General features: G+C 37.2%; 1 protein-coding gene across 4 annotated transcripts in view; it reads left to right on the top strand.

Moving 5' to 3' along the window:
* gabra1 (gamma-aminobutyric acid type A receptor subunit alpha1) overlaps positions 1–16867 on the top strand; it is a 37417-nt gene that overhangs the window by 8928 nt on the left and 11622 nt on the right. For all 4 annotated transcript variants that reach the window (XM_006784990.3, XM_006784987.3, XM_006784989.3 and 1 more), the window contains exons 5-8: positions 1261–1481; positions 3536–3618; positions 6476–6619; positions 10586–10738. In XM_006784990.3, coding sequence (XP_006785053.1) covers positions 1261–1481; positions 3536–3618; positions 6476–6619; positions 10586–10738 — 601 coding nt within the window. The remainder of the gene's footprint in view (positions 1–1260; positions 1482–3535; positions 3619–6475; positions 6620–10585; positions 10739–16867) is intronic.

The raw sequence follows: 16867 nt of genomic DNA, 5'->3' as shown, positions 1-16867 counted from the left end.
GATTTAAAAACAAGTCATACTTTATTGTGTTTTTCTGCAGTTTGAAAGGTCAATTTATTTGAACCCATCTGAAATTACAAGAAGCTACAAAATGCAAAGAAATATTAATAAACATTTTTATTTTTTTTATCTTATTTAACATTCAACCTGAAAACACACACTCACACACACACACAAAATGTGAGTTGTTCCAACACAAGTGATCTTTACCCTGTTCACCAGAAACCAATTAATCTCATTTAAACGACTCACTAACCAGCCTTTAAAAAAAAAAACACTCCTGTTATAAGCACGTGAAGTGTGTCTGCTCTGTTTGATATAATCTCAGTTAATTGCACTGGTTGACATACAGGCCAGAACTATTTTGCTTCTGTTAAAGCCAGAAGGAAGAGCTGAGGAATATTTTCTCCATCTCTAGCCTTTCCTTATCCTGCTTTATTGCCTTGAAGCTCTGTTTCACTTCATACTAATTATCTTACGAGAACTGAGAGGTAAAGAGGCGGGGGAGAACAAAAAAAAAACCCCACGCTGTTCTGTAATTTTTACTGGCTCGCTTTACTCTGCCGGGCGGTCATGTGGAACCATTAAAATCTGCTCTCAGCTAGTCATTAGCTGGCTTGAAAATGAAATGTCCTCCTAATTTTGTGTCCAGTGCTTCCTTTTTGTGTCCGGTTTAATTTAGATTACTGAGCAAAGAAGTTCCCCCAAAGATAAATGCTAACAATGATCATTTTTGGCACTTACCTGACAATGCAAAACCAAATGGCCAGATAATTAATGATTCTGTATTTGCATAGGGCACATTAAACTGACCAGACAATAATTATATAAATAGCATAAAAGAAGAAAATGGAAAGGCAAAGCCACATATTACTGTTTGAAACACAGCAAAGTTACTGTACAAAGGAGGCGTTCTTTGAAAAAAAGAATACACTTACCAGCCAGGAAACCTTCTTCTTCCATCCACTAGATTCTTTATATGTTCGGCAAAACCGTTAATGTAAAAAGACAGTTACCAGCAGGGAAACTAGGCCAACCATAAGAAAGTCAAAGTGACATGAGGCAAAAAGAGGAAAAAAAGAGAGAAGAAAAGTGAGAACATGGCAACAGGGGAAAAATGAGGTTAGATTACTCAGCATCTTCCTCAAGCCAGCTGAAGGTAAAAGTACAAAGAAAACTGCTACAAGGTGGTGGAGCACAACTTTTTGTTGACTTGTGTGCTTTTTTTTTTTTTGTCTGTGCCTCACCTGCTTCTTGTAGGAGTACACAATTGATGTGTTCTTCAGACAAAGCTGGAAGGATGAAAGATTAAAGTTCAAAGGCCCCATGGCTGTGCTACGTCTCAACAACCTGATGGCCAGCAAGATCTGGACCCCCGATACTTTCTTCCACAATGGCAAAAAGTCAGTGGCGCACAACATGACCATGCCAAACAAGCTTCTGCGAATTACAGAGGAAGGCACACTACTTTATACCATGAGGTAGGCCAATGTATTCTACCGCACTGGTGCAATAAAGATTTTAAAAGGAACTAGATAATGTTTTGAGATTGACTGAAAAGCGACTGGTATTATTTCATTACATGCATCATTTGATGAGGAATCGGGGCTAAAGGAACAGTAGATCTTAATGGTCTAAACTGAAAAAGAAGAATTCAGTTATGGAAGACTGATGTGGAGAAATTGTGAGGAATGATGTGAAATTACTTAGCCTAGAGTTTCGCTTCGAGTTCTGAACTCCCTGTTCTAGTTGTGTCAGTCCTTCCCAAGACCATGTATTTATCAATCAAAAAAAAAGTCTGACATAGTTTGATGAGGACAGTAAAAGTCCAAGCCACACAGATGTATCCCCCAGTACTAATAACTGGACCTCAAAGTAACTATGTGTATCTTTTTTAAAGGTCTAAAAGACATAAATTTGTTCCCAAGCAGTAAAAAAGGTACTGGGGAGCTCTCACTAAAGGCACAGTGCTCTGCTTTTTTTTTCCCACATTCTGAAGACATGTGTGTTATAAGCACATTGTAATTCATGAGTAAGACTAGGAAAGCGTTTCCAAGTGTGTGAATAAATGATAATAAAAATGCACAGTGTAAAATAATGAATGCCCCCTTATTTTGCAGTTTTTTTAGAAGGTTCATTTCTGTACTTTTTACATTACGGTATAAAATTGTCACCAGAGGTTTAAGACTGAGCTCTATAAAATGCAAACCACAAATAATTACCCCCTGTCAAGGACACAACAGCAACACATCAAATTGTACTGCCCCAGTGACAAGGCACCATAAACCAGTAACAAGGTTTTGTATTTTCTGTGTCCAGCTAGAAAACATTTATAGCACACGACTCAGACACAACAGCCCGTTATTTATTAAATTTTTTGTTTCTCAAGACACATTTGGTGTATTAATAAGTAAAATTTTATATTTGATTGATTCATAATACATTTTAAATGCCATGGTCATAATAATGAAAGATAATATCATCCAGGGTTGTCTTTATTCATGTATTTTTAATGGATTTGGTGGTCATCATTGGATTTTGTCAGGCTTTAGCTAAACTTGCAAATGCTATAGGTCAGTTCTTGGTGTTTGGCATTAGAATGTGTTAAAAGGTATAAAATACTGGGGAAAAAAGCTTCATGTTACAAGTCACTATGTTCTGGAAAGGGCTGTCGACAGTGTTATCTGAGTTAATGTTTTATGTGCACTGCATCTACCCCATTTAATATAAGGAATATACTTTTTTTTTTGCTCCTTCACACAAATATGATTTACCATACAACTATATTTATATTTTTAAGTTCTGTCACATTGATGAAGTGTTTCAATGCTTGCATTTTAATGTCTGTATTACGGTAAGGCACCATAAATTTCCAGCACAGATGTTAATGTCATTGTAACTGCAATAGCATTCGTCAGGAAAATACATTTGTATTTATTTATTTATTTTTTAACCATATTATGATTTATTGCTTTGAAGATGCCACATGAACCATCGAGTTGATAAGGTGTGACACCTCAGTATCCATCCACAGAGTTGGTTAAAAAACCCATTTATGACAGTGCAAACCTCGATGCACAAAACAGACTGATGCTAATGTGAGATGTCTAAAGCAAGGATCATAAAGCATTTGTTTCAACATGTTTACTAGCAGGGGGAGGGGTGATAGGCGGAGCCCATATTGCTGTCACAGATGAGTGAGATGAGGGATAGATGGGAGATTAGTGTGTCACGGGTGGCCTGACATGCTGTTTTTCACCAGGCTGTCAGGAAATAGAAACTCACAGCTCAGGGAACTGGAGCACTTCTGTTGGTAGTACAGCTTCGTTCAACAGGCGCTGGTCCCAACATACTGGAAAAAGGAAGAATATACCGCATGTTTCTTGTGCCTAACTGTAACGAATTGTCATTCTGCCTTAATTCTACTGTCATCACACTTTCATTATTTTTCTGCTGGCTTTGCCACATGCTCTGTTTTCCTCTATACTCTGTTTTTTTCTAATTCACTGCCCATGTCTTTGTGAACATTTTCTAGGCTTACAGTAAGAGCAGAATGTCCTATGCATCTAGAGGACTTCCCTATGGATGCTCATGCTTGTCCATTGAAGTTTGGCAGCTGTAAGTAGCCTCTGTTATCACTTATAATCGTATGCAAGCTAGGTTTCAAAAAGCTTGCAAGACTGTGTAATCCTGTGGAAATTAAAACAAAATGCAATGATTTGCAAATCCATTAAAGCCCTATTTCCTTCAGATTAAAAAACTAGAAAACATTAAATGTTTGAACTGAGACCAAATGCTATTTGATGGAAAAATATTAGTTTACTTTAAAGTTTGATGGAAGCAACATGTGTTATAAATGTTGGGAGAGGTCAAAAATAAATGGTACTAAAAATAAATAACTGAAAGAACATTTTGAAATTATTTGGGTTAACTGAGAACAGATCAGTAACAGTGACTGGGTATGTAAAAAAAAAAGGCAGAAGTTCTCAGAACTAAAGACAGGCAGAGATTGACCATCTCCAAAAAACAAAAAACTGTCTACAAATTGTGGAACAATTTCATGGATACTCCAGCATCTACAGTACATAATATCACAAGATTTATAAAATCTGGAGAAATCTCTGTGCGCAAGGGGCAAGTCCAAAAGTTTATCTAGGATGCCTGCAATCTTTGGGTCAGGAACATTTATAGAAATTGCTGTCTATTAATACAAATAAAGTCCTTACATATTTCACCAAGACCATGCTAAACTGCATAGTACATACAGGCATAGAATTCTGACCATTGATAGGTAAAGTGAATAACAATGATTATCTCCTGATTATATTACCTGTCAGTGAGTGTGATATGTTAGTAAGCAACTGAACATTTTGTCCTCAAAGTTGACATGTTAGGAGCAGGAAAAATGGGCAAGCATAAGAATTTGGGTGAGTTTGACAAGGGCCACATTTTGATGCCTAAACAAATTGGTCAGAGGATCTTCAAAACTGCAACTGTTTTTGGGTGTTCAGGGTCTCCAATGGTCAGTATCTATCAAAAGTGGTCTAACGAAGGAACAGTGGTTAACCAAAGACAGGTAATGAATGGCCAAGGCTCAGTGATGTTTTGGGGAAGCGAAATCTAGCACGTGTGGACCGATTCAACAGACAAAGTACTGTAGCTCAAAATGCAGAAAAGGTTAATGCTGGTTGTAATAGAAGGGTGTCAGAACACACTGTGCATCACAGTTTGTTACATATAGGGCTTCAAAGCTGCAGACTAGAACATAATATCACAAGATTTATAAAATCTGAAGAGATCCCTGTCCACCACTGAAAGCACCAACAATGAAGAAGAACAGAGAAAAAGGGTAGCTGGTTTCATGAATCATGGTTTCTTTTACATCATGTGGATGTGTGGACTTGGTGCATGTGTGTTGCTTACCTGGGGAACACCTGGCACCAGGATGGACTATGGAATGCTTTGGGCAACGTTTTGCCTGGAAATCTTAGGTCCCGCCATCCATGCGGATGTTACTTTGACACGCAGCTACCTAAGAATTGCCGCAGACCATCTAGGTCCTTTCATGGAAAGATCATTCCCTGATCACTGTGGCTTCTTTCAGGAGGATTTTTTACCCTAACACAAAGCAAGCATGTTTCAGGAATAGTTTGATGAGCACAACAATTGGTTTGAGGTGTTCACTTGACCTCCAAATTCCCCAGATCTCAATCCAATCAAGCATCTGTGAGATGTGCTGAACAAACAAGTCCGATCCACGGAGTCCTCATCTCGCTACTGCTAACATCTTGGAGACCAAATGTTACTTGGTCTCCTCGGGTCTTAGATGCTTATGGACTATTTTTAAAAGATGATTGGATGCTACACAGTGGTAAATATAGTAAACATGTCCCTGGCCCAACTTTTTCGAGATAAATTGTTGTTATGAAATTCAAAATTACCTTTTTTCCTTAAAATCGTACATATGATGATGGCATTGTATTGTGAATAATGATTTTCAAATTATTTGATTTTGCAAATCACTGCATTTTGTTATTATTAACATTTTTTTACAGCATCCCAAATATTTTTGAAATTGAGTTTGTTGCTTATCCTGCTAGACATGCGAAGTGTAGACCTGTGTTTATTGGAGTACTCTAGATAGTATTGATAGTACCTTGCCTTAACTGTTCACTGGTAACAGCTACCTGTACCCTATATTACATTTGAAAAAACAAAACAAGAAGAAAAGAGACACAAATAAAGAATATCAAGAAAAAAAAATATGAATGTGGCAAAACTAAGCCAATAGAGAAGTGAATGTAACACCGCCTCTGTGCCACTTTTCAGACAGCTGCACAGCGTGACTGAGAGGACCAAGCCTTAACTGCTTTTAAATTGAACTCACTCCCTAAATATTTTAGTGATGAGCTCTCTTCCTTATGCTGCAGTCTGCAGTTGAGCCATCCTTTTCTCTGCAGTGGTGGAGCCACACTGCAGCTTTGACAGGTTGGGTGGCCGGAGGGAAGAATAGACTGACTTGTCTGGTTTAAGGTCATGTTGTCCTGATGGGAGGTTGTTTGCTTGTTTTCTTATAAATTAAGAGATGACATGATGTGTCATGACATAATGTGACACAACATCAACTCAAATTATAACACATGTGAGAAGTTATAAAATATATATAGGCCACAGACAAAAAATATATATAATAAAGATAAAGGTCTGTGGAAACTCAGTGGATAAAAAAGGGGGATAATGTGCTTGGATTGCAAATAAGCCATGATAGACAGCACTGAGGTGCTAAGATGAGAGAATAGCAGACAAGAAGACAGGATGATACAAAATGAGATGAGGTAGGACATGAAGAATTAAGAGCAAGACATCACTTCAGATTTATCTTTTTTCCACCTGGTATCCCTGGCAGCTCCAAAAATATAATGTTCACGGCAGAGCACAGTATTTCATAACTTCTTACTCTTTTGTTTCTTGTCAGATGCCTACACTAGAGCTGAGGTGGTGTATGTGTGGACTAGAGGGGCTGCCCAGTCTGTAGTGGTGGCAGAGGATGGATCCAGATTAAACCAGTATGATCTGATGGGGCAGCATGTGGATTCTGGTGTGGTCCAGTCCAGCACAGGTAGGTGTCATTTTGGTTGTAGGTCTGCTCTTCATTAACTGGTCTGTTGTAAATTAAATGAATGTCTTTTAAGGGATTTTTTTCTTCAGTTACTAGACATTTTAATATTCACATGGCATTTATTTGCTGGGAAAGATCAATACATAAAGAGCCATGTAGACCCTTTTGTTATCCTCTTGAGGTCTTCTTGCTAATTATTTCTTAATGCTCAAAGGATGGTGTAGACAGTCTGAATGTACAAATTTTGAGAACTGCATCAATGCATTGGCATCTGTAGTGGCATCACTTTGAGCCTCACAAATGACAGACTATGTCCCACATACTTATTTCCCTACTGGCCACCACATATTTTTTCCATCCACCTCATTTTGGTTGATTGATACTGGCGAAAATTAGTCGCAGCATAAAATGGGTGACCTGTTTGCAGTGATGTTAGCTGCTGGAAATAAAAAGTAATGCTTAATCCCAGGCCTCCATCCTTTGTTTGTTTTACTGGAAGCAGGTCCCCAATTGACTTAATACCATCTTATTATTATTATTTTGTTTTGTTTTGTTTTAGTTATTCGGGTCTCTGGAAAACCTCAAAATCAATGCATTCTTATGTCCACTTTAAGTCCCACTGCAGTTTATGTGAAAAGTATGACCAAGACAAACCATGCCAATAAATCTCAAGCACAAAAAAAGAAAAAAAAACTGAACAGAAGCAGAAGGGCAAAATACAGCAAAGCATTTACAGCACATAGACAGACTATGAGCTTTTTTAAATCTTGTACTTGTTTTGCTGGTACAAATTTGTTGATGAGTTTGTTAATTTGGAGCATTTTCCAATTGGTGGTTTATTTTCACAGAAAAAAACAAAGAAAAATCCATCACTTAACCTTGTGATAACTTATTGTTCACCTGTATCTGAAGTGGGAACAAGAAAGGGAAGGGGGCTTTGTGTTCTAGTCACTGCTAAAGTGTACTTTAACATGAGACAACAACAGTGTTAATATGTTTTCATGACAATGTCAAATATCTGAGCTAGATAAAACTATTCTAGGAAAATGCCAAATTTACTTGAAAGAAACATGAAAATCCTATCTTGCTCTGTACTATACTATAAGATGTTTATGAAGTCAGACGACTGAGCAGAAAAGGAGATTTTATAGTCATCATTTACAGTATCATGTTGCAGGTTTGAAAGTCTGATCATGTTCACACCACGAGCAAATAGTTTATTTTGTTACCAAACCTAGACCACATCATTTTAAGCACCTCGATGTGGTTGTTTTGGGCTACACCCAAGCACATTAACTTTGCTCCCACCTGCCCAAATGAGTTGTAGCAAGGAAGAAAATGAACCTGATTTAGGCAGAGTTAAAAACCAGAGATGTGAAAACACCCAGTGTTCATGGGGCATTCACATTAGTAACTGCAATTGAGAATAATAAATAAAGTGCAAAGTCCACGCTCTAATTTTAATAGCTTTATCAATAAGTTTGAATAGTTTTGTCAATACAGAATAAACTGTATTAGAGATACGGTCCTTTTTAGTGTCTGATGTCTAGTAGTGATAGAGACTATATAATCACAATAAAATCAGGTTTATTCCAGTCAGGACCACTTTTCTCAAAACAAGACAATTCTCTCCATCTGCCATTATTTATGTCATGACTCTTTTCTTGAACACAAAGCAAAAAGGTGGAGAGAGTATTATTCCCCACTATTCCCCTTCCATGTTCATGTACAGTGGTGTGAAAAAGTGTTTGCCCCCTTCCTGATTTCTTATTTTTTTTTATGTTTGTCACACTTGTTTGTTTCAGATCATCAAATAAATTTAAATATTAGACAAAGATAACACAAGTAAACAAAAATACAGTTTCTAAATGAAGGTGTTCATTATTAAGGGGAAAAAAATCAAAACCTGCATGGCCTTGTGTGAAAAAGTGATTGTTCCCTAAACCCAATTCCTGGTTTGGGCCACCCTTAGCAGTAACAACTGCAATAAAGTTTTTGCTATAAACTGGCAATGAGTATTTTACAGCGCTGTGGAGCATGTTTGCAAATTTGTTGTAATTCAGCCACACTGGAGGGTTTTCAAGCATGAACCGCCTTTTTAAGGTCACGCCACAGCATCTCAATCGGATTCAGGTCAGGACTTTGACCAGGCCCCTCCAAAGTCTTCATTTTGTTTTTCTTAAGCCAGTAAGAGCTTGACTTGCTGTTTGGAATCATTGTTCTGCTGATGATGTTCTAATGTTCCTTTTGCTCAGCAGTGGTTTTCATCGTGGAACTCTGCCATGCAGGCCATTTTTGCCCTGTCTATTTCTTATGGTGAAATCATGAACATTAACTTTAACTTAGGCAAGTGAGTCCTGCAGTTCTTTGGATGTTGTTCTGGGGTCTTTTGTGACTTCTTGGTTGAGTCCTTGCTGTACTCCTGTGGTAATTTTGGTTGGCTTGCCACTCCTGGCAAAGTACACCACCGTTCCACGTTTCTGCCATATGTGGATAATGGCTCTCACTGTGATTCGCTGCAATCCCAAAGCTTAAAAAATGGCTTTATAACCTTTTTGAGAAATTGAAAGAAAAATTCCAAACCATAGTTAATCTATGCTCTAACGGGGGTGGGGAGGGGGGGCAATCACTTTTTCACACAGGGCCCTGTAGGTTTGGATAACTCAATTAATGAAATCATCATTTAAAAACGGCATTTTGTGTTTAATTGTGTTACCTTTGTTTAATATTTAAATTAGTTTGAAGATTTAAAACATTTAAATGTGACAAACATACAAAAAAACTGAAAATCAGGAACACTTTTTCACATCACTGTATGTGGAAAACTGGAAGCCGAGGCAGAAGACATCAGTGACAGTAGACACAACTACGGATTAAAATAGCCACTGGAGCTGGGTTGCGAAGTATAAAGCTGATGTAGGCAGCTTGAAACAACTTAAATGGTGCATCCTATGTGAGATTTCCTTGTTGGATGTGTAAAAGCTGATGTGAAGATGACATTAGTTGATCTGCTGAGATTGAGATTTGACTCCATGTTGGGTCAGGCGTGGCTAAACTAATGCTAGGCTCGATTTTGTACATGTACATACGACCACAGTGTATAAATAATGCTCTTCATGAAATTTAACAAATAGCTTTACTTGCTTTGACATTTGTCAGACAACAAAACAAAATAAATGAAAATAAAAAGATGTTTCCAGGCTGGAAATATTGCCTGGAAACATATGTAACCTAGCTCGGTGAAGCTAAGGGTAGACAGATACAGAGAGACAGGAGTAAGATGCACTGCCAGGCTCATCAACTCACTGTTATTTGCTATCATTAAACCTGATTGCTTTTCGATCTCGTAGTGATTTGTTTGTTTTTTGTTTGTTCATTTGTTTTACCAGAACTATTTTCTACCTTATCAACGCTAGCTAATTTGCTAACAAAATGGGAACCAGGTCTCTAGCTTAATTTGTAGATCACTACGTGGGATTGGCCTGGCCACCTCTGGTCAGTCTCAGTCTTAAGAAGTAAACCAAAGCAGTGGTGTTAACGCTCGTGAAAAATACACAATAATTCCAAAAACAGACTGTTATTTCCCCAATTTAACAGCTAAAACCTTAACTTTTTCCCAAAACTTAAATCATTGTGTACATTACTAGATAGCTTTTAATTGATTTCTGCATCAGGTAATTGTCTAAGAATCTATGCTTATATCCTAGGGAATACTCTTGGCTTTCTGTGAAAACATAAAGGAACGTAAAGACAACACTGTTTCCATCACAAGGTTACTTTAGAATATGGCAATTAGTGTTAAAGAGATACCAAATTGCATTGCTCCATATCAAAAGAACTAAATGCATCATAAAAGCTCTTTCTGTGTTGATAAAAACCATGGCTAAGTACTTCAATCTAGTATCCATTAGTAAAGTTTTTTTTAATGATTGTAAATGTTCAATGCTTTCTGTTTGTGAACAACAGGAGAATATGTTGTGATGACAACCCACTTCCACCTGAAGAGGAAAATTGGTTACTTTGTGATCCAGACATACCTACCCTGCATCATGACAGTTATCCTCTCTCAAGTGTCTTTCTGGCTCAACAGAGAATCTGTCCCTGCCAGGACTGTCTTTGGTGAGTTGTTTTTTTTTTTCTCTTCAAAACATCTTTGGCTAGAGCCCATCGTCAGAAGTTTTCAAAACTGCTCTTGAAAAGTCTGGAAGATAATCAAATGATACATTAGGTAGTCACACAAAAGCTAGGCAACAAATCAACTAATTGCTTAAATATATAATAACAATAATTAATATATTAAAAACAATAATAAAAAAGAATACAACAAAAACTATTTAAAGCCAACACATGACTCTTAGACACACTGATATGAAATTATTTTCAACTGCATTTTTTACAATACCTTTTTTTAATTTACACATTTATTTAATGAAGAATACTTACTATTGATGAATACTTCAAACCATGTTCTTTTAATGAATAATATATCGCTTAAGAAATGCTTTGCTTTTTCTTATAAAGTAATGCCATCTGCATTGTCATCTGCAAACAGAAAGTCCAAAAACACACTCAACATAATATTGTTTTATTCTGCAGTACTACATCTGGCATTTTGATTTTTGCCTCAATACATGCACAGAAAAGCGTGTGAACAACATTTTTCAGATTTATAACACAAGCTTGAGTTTAAGTTGTTTCTAAAAAAGCTGTTGCTTAATGATGGTTTGATTTTTTGCTTTGTTTCGTTTTATTATTCTTTGATTTAGGGAAAAAAAAGTATTTTTCCATAAAGTACTATTTCACTATTTTAGAAATATATAAATGGAAATAAATGGGGGGAGAGTCAGCCTGGCTATGCTCAATGTTTTTGTAAAAAAAGACATAGCCTCTAAAATTCACAAATTAAAATGTGTGTCTCATTTGTTTGTGCATAAACAGAAATGTAAAAAAAGACGAGCTGCAAGCTACTTTTTCGGGGGATGTGGTGTCGGATTGCCGGGAAACCTTATAGTCATGACAAGCAATTTTCTCACAATTCCCCTGTAATAATAATAAATAAACAACAACAACTGGCCATCTAGTAACCACAGTTTTCGAGGGAAAAATGGGTATTCTTAGACTGGTTGTGAGTTATTGCTGGAAGTTCCTAGCAGTTGCTGTGACATTACTAAAACTTCATGAGGTATACAGCGCTGCACTGAAAAGCCTCTTTGTGAATGCTTTGATAACAGTTTGCATGGCAGATGCTGACACAGCTGCAAAACAGTAGCAAACTACTTGCTAAGCAATAGTGAAACTGTGAAAAATGCTACACAAACCAAAAGTCTTTTGAAATCTGTAGGTTGCAGTGGTAAGACACAACTCTGAAATAAAATGTTCCAGTTTTCCAGTGTGTATCACACCTTTTCAAGTGGCAAGTGTTTGCGGACAAGTTGGTGTCTTTCATGCAAACGAATGTGGTTATAATCAAAGCAATCGAAAGGAGTTTTAGTGCATTAGTTTTTCTGACTGACTTCACCCAGTATCAGCCAGTAACCTCCCGCAATCACTCACCAGCTGGCCAGGGAATACACGTTTTCCCCTTGTGACCGGTGGCTGCCAGATGGTTGATAAATAGCCTGTAGGCTTTTTTAACTGAAGGCTAAGATGGCTATGTCAAAAACATATTTTAAAATACGTGAGATATACCAGACATTTTATTGTCTCTGTTCAGTACATCCATACTGTTCTATTCTGTTTTGTTTTTTACTAAGGCGAAAAGAGCGTTAATCACTTGTGGCAAACTGCAGTAGAATTTTAAGCTCAGTGTGAATTTCGATTTACGTGCTTAGAATGTTTGACTACAGCTACTGCGTGTTTGTGCCTGCTTGTGTACATCAGTGCATGTGAGAATGTGAGTCTACACGTGCACATTGGCCTGAGTGTGTGTGTGTTTGTTATGTGAATGTGTGTTTGTGTGTGTCTGATGGTGTGTATGTAGAGTGTATCTGTCTGTCACACTAAGGTCTTACATAATACAGCCCACAAGGAAAGCTCTTGCTAGTCTGCAGCATGCTCTGTAGCAGCAAAGCACAGCAGCAGGCAGAATGTCCTTGAGTTACCTCACCCTCCACACTTTCTTCTTCTTTTTTCTTTATTCTCCTTCACTCCCTCTTTCTCTCTTCATCTTCTTCTCATGAATGTCAGTGTCTCCCCTGGCCCACTACTTAAAGAGCTTTCCCGGAATCATTATACAGACACCAGATTTGCAGCTCTGCAGTCTCCAGCAGGTTTTTCTACTCTCCCTGCAATGTTTTGGAGTCCGTTTGTGTGAGCTGTGAGTTTCTTCGTGTGTGTTTGTATGTGTGGGTGTGTGTATGTGTATGCCACAGCTTGCTACCTGAGGTGCTTGTCACGTGTTAAGGGGGGGGGGGGGGGGGGGGGGGGGATGAGGATGGCCTAGATTAGATTCAATCAACTATCTAGGGCGTGTGTGTGTGTGTGTGTGTGTGTATGTGTCCCTCAATACTGGTTGTGCTTCATGGGATTACATGTATGTAGCATGAGCATGACAGAGAGCAACACAGTGTCCCAGCACATTAGGATGGCCATTCATATGATTAATATGCATCAGCAGATGAATGAGCCTGTTCTTGAAAGAGGTTAGTAATGTCAGTATCGTCATGAATGAAGCATTATAAAGACAATCGATATCTTTCATTTCCATCTTAATCCTTTAACTATCATCAAAGTCAAACATTTATATGATCTATCAGACCATTGTACACATGTTCTGCGCTATTATAATCGTAGGGTAGAATGAGTGCCACACCACAGTGGCTTTTTTTATTGCTTGTGTGCAGTATATATGCTTACTGTATGCAAAAGACAACATCATTAGGAAGGTACTTGGCATCATAGAGGGATAAGACAGGCTTTGTTGTTCCAAAGTGTATAAACACTTTAAATATCACATCTGCTGCCAAAATATATGTCTAACATATTGCAAGTAACCCACATTTCCTTAAATCTTTGTCATTTTCATTCATTTTTTCTTGTTATTTACTTATTTTATGGGCATTTTAGGTTGTTTTCATTTTCAAAGACTCTCAATAATGGTGAAAATAAAAATGCTTGATTACTATAATTACATCCATAGCTTTCCACACATACACATGGAAATGCATAATGTACATCTAGTGATATCAACCAATAATATTATGTGATACGTTATGAGACATCACATGTGTCAGTGCTCTGGATGTTTGCTGCAGACTAGGAAAAAAGTGTTTGGGCACCTCTGTTCCTGTTTGTTGAAGGTCTCCTCCATGTATAAATTCACCTTGATATGATGTGTACAACTTTCACAGATTTGAAAGAAAACCCGTGGCACCTAAACCCAAATCTCTTGTCTTTATATACAGTAATTTTAGCTTCCTTTCAGGAATGTGCCTCATTATTTAGAAGAAACTGAAATTTTATAGTAGGTCTGATATTTTTAATCTATTTCTGTCTTCTAATTACTTACTGAAACTTCCATTGCTGGGTTTAGTAGATCTGATGTAATATTTCAAATAAGGAACGAGTTTGATTTCATGGCAAACATGTAGTGATTTACCTTATTAGGACTACTAATAAAAACAATGAAACCATTAAAAAAACTCATCATAGTCAGTGCATTTGTTTTGGGTGGAGGGGGGGGTTGGTTATGTGATCAACCAAAATGATAATCAGAGCCACACTAGCTCACTATATTTTGTATTTCCAATTATACCAACTTCATGGATGGATGGACAAAAAGTATTTTTGCAAAATGTACCACATCCATGTGGGTTAATAGGAATTAAATGAGTTTAATGCCTTGTCATTCTATTTGTGTCAGACATTATAAATGTGGCTGCACGCTTCCCTGGTAAATAAGGAGATTTATGAGAAGTTTTATTTGGAAGATTCCCTGTGAGAGGCAGGAAGAAGCATGACTCAAGTCCACATTAGGTCATTAATGAAATCTTTATCATAAATTAATTTTCAAAAGCAAAATAATATTTTGCAATATAGTAATGATGCAAACGAATGCACCTTTATATACTGTACATAAAAGCTCCGCAATATTGCGTAAGCACAGTGGCTCTGTCAGTCCGGCTATACCCAAATATGGCTCTGTAAATTTTATCCATGAACAGAGATCTAGGAATAAAAATAATGCTATTAATATTGAATAAATATACTCAACCATGCAAATTCTATTTAGTCATCCTGCCACAGATATTTCCTCATTTTCATCTCAGAACCGCGTCACAATGCATCAAACATTTCATACTAAGAATAAGCAAACAGCTACTGTAGTACTGTGTTTTGTTATTGCTACAGATGTGATCAGGTTGATGTTGCCACACAGTTGTGCACAGCTGACAAAGAAACAGTATTAACAAAAACAAATTGAACATTGAAAACCCTGTTTAAATTACATTATGTGACTATGAAGCACAGCTTCTGCACAGAATCTTTTTTTCCTAAAGCCTGCCCTGTAGATGAATAGGCAATTTAAAAACACAGCAGTGGGTAGAGTTATCTTATTTATCACTGTACCGATTAAGAGGCTGATTAGTTTATAGCTAGTTCAGTGTAGTGGAAAACTGTTGGCAATTTATTTATTTAGTCCAAATGAAAACCAAAACGAAACAGCCACTGATGGCTCTGATTTGAGCTCTCTCTTACATCCCACCTCCCTCTCCCGCTCCGTTTTTCTGTTTCTAAGCTGTCAGGGACAGCAGGGCTCAGAAGATAAGCTCCCTTTCTTCCATCTCTGTTTTAAGAGCGATTGGCTGGGTATTTATGGGTTTTCCCATGATGATGTTTGAGGTATCTGTTCATCAGGGAATAACACCTTGTATGTGAGTGGGTGGTGTATACTGGAGTTCGCACATGTGCGCTCATGCATCTGTGTGAAAATGTGTTTGTTTGCGATATGTGAAGAAATTGGGTACTCATCAATTTCTAATTAGTAGCTAACAACAGTGTAAGCACTATGTGTCTCCGAAGCTGCCTGTCTGTGTGTTACAAATCTCACATCTATAGTGTTGGCAGAGTTATTTAACTCACCTGCCCATCAACGTGTCCGTTTATTTCTTCATTATATGTCAGTCAGAGGTGATGTAATAATGCTGAAGGTATTGTGTGCGAGTGTGGCTTCCCAAGGGTTTCAGTTATTGATAAGACATGAATAAATAAATAGCTGCTGCACAGCGGGGGTGTTGATAGACATCCAGCAAAGACAGCTTTGCACTGGGGAATGTTTGAGGAAATTATTTTTAAAAAAAGTTATTTGACAACTCCACACACAGCAAACATATGAATTTACTCTTTAATACACAAGCATGCAGTCAAACTGGTCATCTTTGTCCTCCCACAAGCATAAAAAAAAACTGTTAAAATAAAAACCACTTATATTTCCTAATATAATATTGTGATTTAAATTGTGATTTCACAATGACAATTTAACAGGAAAATTTTAAACCAATGCATTTCATATGTTTCATTTTCAAATTCTTTACTCACATAATTCATCTGTTTACTACTTTCAGCTATTTGTTATTATGCCTTTTAGGGTTTGTAATGAGATGGCTGGCAGTAAATGTAGTAATAGGCCTCGTCTAACCTCAGTCGGCTTTTTATCTCTAATGTCACAGACCTGTGGTTGCATGCAAAATATCTGTACAATTAAATGATGGCATCCTGCCACACTATTGAGAGTCCAGAAACATTTTAGAAAGGTCATTATTAGGATGAAACATGTTATAACAGCCTTTTAAGACTTCAGCATAAACAAAGCTCGATGAACTTTACAAGTGAAACGAGAATTGAGTGTTGATGTTGTTTATGCATAAGTAAGCTGGTCATATTTTCAATCACCCAGTTAGACACAAGGTTTAAGTTGCACATAAAGTTTGCATATTCTTAAAGTAAACACACAACTCAGTTCATAAAGTACTTTTGACCTCTTGTAGCATTTTGAATGTCATGTGTGACAGGTTGCCTGTAGAAAACATTCTAACTGGAACCAGGGACGTTTTGCCGAAGGCTCACTCCTGAACAAAGATTTGTGGCTTGGCTCCAATGTGGTGGCTAAACAGTATATTTTTCTTACTCACGTAAGATTTGCCAGATTATTTGAAGTCTGTCATTTAAGGGTTGTCAGTGAAGGGCTAAATATAGAACAGAACAATCAACTTTGAACCTTACTGAAAAATGTTTTGACCTTGAGTTCAA

This window comes from Neolamprologus brichardi, chromosome 10 (genome assembly GCF_056152115.1).
Source record: "Neolamprologus brichardi isolate AB-2024 chromosome 10, ASM5615211v1, whole genome shotgun sequence".
Lineage (NCBI taxonomy): Eukaryota > Metazoa > Chordata > Actinopteri > Cichliformes > Cichlidae > Neolamprologus > Neolamprologus brichardi.
This window is presented reverse-complemented; position numbering and strand designations above follow the sequence as displayed.